General features: G+C 41.8%; 1 protein-coding gene across 1 annotated transcript in view; it reads right to left on the bottom strand.

Annotated features, from left to right (window-relative positions):
• Positions 1–2,585: 2,585 nt before the first annotated feature.
• The window catches only part of LOC112251529 (PEX5-related protein-like), a 62,058-nt gene continuing 57,556 nt past the window's right edge, over positions 2,586–7,087 (bottom strand). Inside the window, exons 11-12 of the mRNA XM_024422513.1 lie at positions 4,913–5,070; positions 2,586–4,568 (exon numbers count right to left, since the gene is read on the bottom strand). Of these exons, the coding sequence (XP_024278281.1) occupies positions 4,367–4,568; positions 4,913–5,070 (360 nt within the window). The 3' untranslated portion in view covers positions 2,586–4,366. The remainder of the gene's footprint in view (positions 4,569–4,912; positions 5,071–7,087) is intronic.

Below are 7,087 nucleotides of genomic sequence, written 5' to 3'. Positions count from 1 at the left end.
TATTTTTACAGGGACAATGCACATTAATCAACGTTTCAGTAAAAGTGCCGGTTTTAGCCAGCCGGCTAATTTTCAACCGCAGTCCCTGGGCAGGTTATTAAAAACAATTACAATATAGACAATAGCAACATAGAACAAGCAAGACATTTCAACAGGACAATGCCCCAACACACCTCCAGGCTGTGTAAGGGCTATTTTACCAAGGAGAGTGATGGAGTGCTGCATCAGATGAGCTGGCCTCCACAATCCCCCGACCTCAACCCAATTGAGATGGTTTGGGATGAGCCGGAATCGCAGAGTGAAGGAAAAGCAGCCAACAAGTGCTCAGCATATGTGGGAACTCCTTCAAGACTGCTGGAAAAGCATTCCAGGTGAAGCTGGTTGAGAGAATGCCAAGGGTGTGCAAAGCTGTCATCAAGGCAAAGGGTGACTATTTGAAGAGTCGCAAATATAAAATATATTTTGATTTGTTTAACACTTTTTTGGTTACTACATAATTCCACGTGTGTTATTTCATAGTTTTGATGTCTTCACAATGTAGAAAATTGTACAAATGAAAACCCTTGAATGAGTAGGTGTTCTAAAACTTTGACTGGTAGTGTACGCACATAGGGATAATGTTTGTTTGATCTTGTAGAAAAGAATTCTCTCACACGAGGGTATATATTTTTGGGCTTATTTTGATAACACTTTTTATATTAGGGCAGCTAAACACTAAGTAGAATGGAACACATTCATTAGTAAAGCAACGCGCCATTACTAGCTCTGCATTTACCTCATACACAAAACAATGCTTATGTGCAAACAACTAAATGTTTATCTCACTGTGTAACTAAACTCAAAGATGTCTTTCAAAGATCATTTGTAAAAATCCAAATAACTTCACAGATCTTCAATGAAAGGGTTAAACACTGTTTCCCATGCTTGTTCAATGAATCATAAACAATTAATGAACATGCACCTGTGGAACGGTCGTTAAGACACCAACAACTTACAGACGGTAGGCAATTAAGGTCAAAGTCATGAAAACTTAGGACACTAAAGATGCCTTTCTACAGACTCTGAAAAACACCAAAAGAAAGATGCCCAGGCTCCCTGCTCATCTGCGTGAACATGCATTAGGCATGCTGCAATGAGGCATGAGGACTGCAGATGTGGCCATGGCAATAAATTGCAATTTCCGTACTGTGAGACGCCTAAGACAGGGCTACAGGGAGACCAGACGGACAGCTGATCATCCTTGCAGTGGCAGAACACGTGTAACAACACCGGCACAGGATCAGTACATCTGAACATCACACTTGCGGGACAGGTACAGGATGGTAACAACAACTGCCCGAGTTACACCAGGAATGCATAATCCCTCCATCAGTGCTCAGACTGTCCGCAATAGGCTGAGAGAGGCTGGACTGAGTGCTTGTAGGCCTGTTGTAAGGCAGGTACTCACCAGACATCACCAGCAACAACATTGCCTATGGGCACAAACCCACCATCGCTGGACGAGACAGGACTGGCAAAAAGTGCTCTTCACTGACGAGTCCCGGTTTTTTCTCACCAGGGATGATGGTCGGATTTGTGTTTATCGTCAAAGGAATGCGTGTTACACCGAGGCCTGTACTCTGGAGCGGGGTCGATTTGGAGGTGGAGGGTCCATCATGGTCTGGGGCAGTGTGTCACAGCATCGTCGGACTGAGCTTGTTGTCATTACATCCCCCTCCCTCATACTGCTCGTTCTGTGCATGATTTCCTGCAAGACAGGAATGTCAGTGAAGAGCCCGGATCTCAATCCCATTGAGCACGTCTGGGACCTGTTGGATCGGAGGGTGAGGGCTAGGACCTTTCCCCCAAGAAATGTCTGGGATCTTGCAGGTGCCTTGGTGGACGAGTGGGGTAAAATCTCACAGCAAGAACTGGAAAATCTGGCGCAGTTCATGAGGAGGAGATGCACTGCAGTACATAATGCAGCTGGTGGCCACACCAGATACTGACTGTTACTTTTGATTTTGACCCCCCCCCTTTGTTCAGGGACACATTCTTCAATTTCTGTTAGTCATATGTCTGTGGCACTTGTTCAGTTTAGTTGTTGAATCTTATGTTCATACAAATATTTACACATTAAGATTGTTGAAAATAAACGCAGTTGACAATGAGAAGACGTTTCTTTTTTTTGCTGTGTTTCGATAAACCTGACATTAACATGAGATGTTGTCATGTTTTGTAACCTTTGAGGTGTTACAAGATGTTACAGAAAGATGCTGTCTTCTAGAAAATTGTGGAATGCCTCCAATCCATTCACTACAAAGCTTAATCTTTTGATTTAGCAATGTGACATGAGAGAATAGTTCGAATGTCATCCCAGCCATAAGCACAAACCTGAACAAATTCAACGGAATATGTTTTTCTGACACGTGAAGTACTGTACATATGCAGCTCTGAGTGAAAAAATAAATAAAATCTACCCAATAAAAGAGTAAGGGAAAACCTGGCAAATATAATGAGGAGCTGAGCACACCACAAAACATGAAGAATTCTGAGGATGCCAAGTATTAAAGTAAAAAATTAATTTGAAATTGACATACAAAAAATGTGTGTAAATGTTTATATTGTTTTAGCATGCGTTTCGAGTAAAGGCTTTACAATCTGCAAATTTCATTAAGATAGGAGGAAATTATCAGTTTGTTTTCAAAGTGCAAGAAAAGTTAAAGAATTCAAAACTTTTGTTTGTGCCACTGCATTATTTTGAGGAAATGCTTTAGTTTCCATGCAGTGCTTTCCCTCCCTTAATTAAAAGATGATTAAACCACCTCTTAAAAGGATCTATTGATTTTCTGATGAAAACGGATTGAGTCCTACAGTTTATGGTGTAGTCTTGATTTTACTCACTAAATCCTTTCTGTAGGTCGATGGGTGTGACAATCCGAACACTCTGAAAGTACTGTAGTTGGATGAGGAAACCGTTTTTGTCAAACCTCAACACTGCTCAGCCACAGTATTCTCAGCATTTCACTTTCTCTCTCTAGCTCAGTTCCACGGTGTTCGGTGTTCTTTAAGGCATTAGGGGAGAGTGGGGTATGTTGAGGTCGAAATATCAAAATATCTATATATATATTTCAGGATGTTGTGTATCCCTAGAAAAATCTGAATTCATTTAAACATACAGTATGTTTTGAAAACAGAATATCCAAAAAAATGGTCTCTTGGCATAATTTACCCCAGGTATGGGGTAAATTTAGCAAGGGGATAGGGTAAGTGGAAACACCTTGGGGTAAGATTGTCACGGACTGGGATGTTGTTTCGATGTACCAATTCGTAAGCAAGTTCTTTGCATTTGAGGCTACTAAGCCCATAAAACGGGTCTGTTTAGCAAGCTCAGCCTCCATGTCATCAGACAAGACCTTTATGTGCCTCTGCTACTCTATCATAGCACACAGGTAAATCTTTGTTTTCTTTTTTGTTTTACGTGTCTTTTACGTGTTTTACGTTCATCCCTTGCTGCTGCTCAAATAGACTTCGTCCCTTCTCTCACTTCCTTGGCTGCTCTTTCAAGAACCTCGAGGGGCCAGATCCCTACTTAAAAAAAAAACGTTTGTATACACAGGGCATGATGATGTCTGCTCTGTAACAATAGAAATCGAGTTCATATGCATGACAAATTGCAAAAATATTATGCATACAACTGACAAAATACTATGCATCATTTGTATGGGATGTATTGATTAGCCATTGGCTCAACTTTACCCCAAAGCAACCATTTTGACTATATTAGGCCACACAGCTACGTTGATGCACTTTCATGCTAGGTTAAGGACCTCATATTGTAGCTTATACAGACCCAAACTGATGTATAAACCAGTCTTAAAACTATCTACTTTGGTTTACAAACAAGCGTCATGAAACCTATAATAATACATTAATTTGACTTTGTGAAAACTTCCTTACCACTTGTTCCATGTGGTTTCTTTCTTCACAGACTTCATGAAATTATAACCCCGTCCTAAATATTTGGTCACATGATTCATTTTGTGTATGGTTTCCTAGAAACAAGGGGTGGCTCATCCAACCCATTGGCATGCCTTACCCCACTCTACCCTACTTGTACAATCTTTGCCCGTCCTTGTGATCTCCTGGAAAAATCACAAATTGCAGTGCAAATCCATCGCAAAATAGTCTCTTCTTCGAGCACATGCAGTACTCAAGACTGCAGAGGTACTTAGGAGTAGTGAAGATAGGCAAATTATTGTAGTGCGTGCAAAAAAAGACCACACACTAGTCATCAACTGGACAAAACCGCTCTTTCCATCTGTACACTTTGGATTCTTGGCTGTTGGTAGGAGAGTAGAGCCTTGTCTCCATGGCTCATCTCCACTCACATGTCCAGGTTGAAGGCTTTCATGAGTAGGTCTAGGTCTCCGATGTTGGCCGCCTGGAAGAGCTCCGGCTGGTCCATCATGGACAGGGCTATCCGCAGGGCGGCCCAGATGTTCCCCGACATGACCTGGTGCGAGAGCTGCCGACTCCGGCTCTTCCTCTGCAGACTCAGGGCCGTTAGGAAGTTACTGGCCGCCTCCCTAAAAGATGAGGAAGACTTGACCATTAGAGAACCTTGTGTTTGTTTGCTATCATTACATTAGAGCGAGTGTTACTAGGTTCAGGGCTGATGTGTTTGACATATTAAAAGGGACTTTGCTGATACTTGTAACATTACAGTGGTTGAACTTCAAGAGTAAGAGAGCATTATTAGGCTCAATGTAATTCAGTGTCTCTGCCTCTCTCCCCTCCAATGACTCTACCAGAGCAGAAACTCAAAGCCTTCTGCTGCGGTGCCAGGTGCTGTGTCCGAGAGCACCAGCTGGCTCTCAGTTAGACGACCCCACCCCCCCCTCCACCACCCCTTGCCCCCTTGCTCACCCACCTGTGTGCTCCCAGGTTGATGCAGCTGATGCCCAGATTGTAGCGGGACCTAATGAAGCCCGGCTGGAGCTCCAGGGCTCTGGTGTAGGCTTCCACTGCCTCCTCGCTGCGGTCCCCGTTAGCCAGCGTGGCACCCAGGCGGTTCCACAGCAGGTAGTCCTAGAGGAGACAGACAGGGGGAAGGAGTCAACACCGGAGGGGAGAATGGTGACACATAGTAAGTATAGTGGTTGGTTTTGACGTTTGGTTTCAGACAGTGTCAGACATAGTCAGACATGGCAACTGTCGACTGAGGGTATGTGGTTTGTTGGCAGATTTGGGGCTGAACAACAGATTTTTTTTGCACTGTGATTCACTCCATCAGGCACTGCATCACTAAAATGGTTTAGTATTGGAACATATTTGTTGCTAATGATTGTTGTGTAATGTAATGCGAAGTCCAATCAGAAACTAACAGTGCCTGCTTTGGTAGAGAAGTATTGCAAGTTAAATTAAGTAGATTTTTGTCTGTGATATAACGTCAATTTCGACACTACAATAAAGGATTTTTGAGAGCAGTACATAATGTGCCTGTTCTTCCACTGTATCTTTGGTGTGTAAATGACTGTAATTTAGGTACTGTGGTGTGATTGGGCTTGTATGCTCCGTGGTACATTATTTCTACCTCACATGGCAAAACACCCTGTGAAAACCGAGCAACGCTGAAGTTCCATGGATCCTTTGAGGACGGTTCAGTTGCATCATTAAGTCAGTCCTCTCGTTGAATACGCGTCTCCCACCTGGGGCTATATCTGCGTATACAGGGACACGGCCTGAGACGGGAACGCTTTGGTTTTTGTGCTGATGTGCTCACCACTGCAGGACAGGGTTGACATATGAAAAGCCTCATTGGACCCCACATCGGGCCAATGATGCGTATTTTTAACATCAACATTCTTACAGTCTAATAAATACATTTCAGGTATGGGATTGCAAAAAAAATCATTTGATTGTGTCTATGAAGGTCTTAGAATATAACATATTTGATTTCAAAGAACACTATCGTATTCACCCATCTACACACAACACCTCATAATGACAAAGTTAAAACGTGTTTTTAGACAATTTTGTAAATTTAATGAAAATTAAATACAGACCCCCGAGTCAATACTTTGTATAAGCAGCTTTGACAGCGATTACAGCTGTGAGTCTTTCTGGGTAAGTCTCTTAAGAGCTTTCCAAACCTGGATTGTGCAATATTTGCCCATTATTCTTTTTTAAATTTTTCAAGCTCATTGCTAGATAACCATTTTCAGGTCTTGCCATAGATTTTCAAGTAGATTTAAGTCAAAACTGTAACATTCAGGACGATTCATTGTCTTCTTGGTAAGAAACTCCAGTATAGATTTGGCCTTGTTTTTGAGGTTATTGTCCTGTTGAAAGGTGAATTACTCTCCCAGTATCTGCAGACTTAACCAGGTTTTCCTCCAGGATTTTGCCCGTGTTTAGCTCCATTTGGTTAATTTTTTTGTCCTGAAAAACTCCCCAGTCCTTAATGATTATAAGCATACCCATAACATGATTCAGCCACAATTATGCTTGAAAATATGGACAGTGGTACTGTGTTGTATTTAATTTTCCCCAAACATAACTTTGTGTCCTGAATACAGTGTTAATTGCTTCACCCATTTGTTGCATTACTTTAGTGCCTTGTTGCAAACAGGATGCATGTTTTTTAATATTTTTTTTCTGTATAGGCTTCCTTATTTTCACTCTGTCAATTAGGTAAGTATTATGGAGTAACTACAATGTAGTTGATCCATCATCAGTTTTCTCCTATCACATCCATTAAACTCATAACTGTTTTAAAATCACCTTTGGCTTCATTGGGAAATCCCTTAGCGGTTTCCATCCTCTTTGGCAGCTGAGTTAGGTAGGACATCTGTATCTTTGTAGTGATTGGGTGTATTGATACACCATCCAAATGTAATTAATAACTTCACCATGCTCAAAGGGATATTCAATGTTTGCTTTTTTTTACCCATCTACCAATAGGTTCCCTTCTTTTAGAGGCATTGGAAAACCTCCCTGGTCTTTGTGGTTGAATCTATGTTTGAAATTCATTGCTCGACTGAGGGGCCTTACAGATAATTGTACAGTATGTGTGGGATACAGAGATTAGGTAGACGTAAAAAAT

This window comes from Oncorhynchus tshawytscha, linkage group LG05 (assembly GCF_018296145.1).
Source record: "Oncorhynchus tshawytscha isolate Ot180627B linkage group LG05, Otsh_v2.0, whole genome shotgun sequence".
NCBI lineage: Eukaryota > Metazoa > Chordata > Actinopteri > Salmoniformes > Salmonidae > Oncorhynchus > Oncorhynchus tshawytscha.
This window is presented reverse-complemented; position numbering and strand designations above follow the sequence as displayed.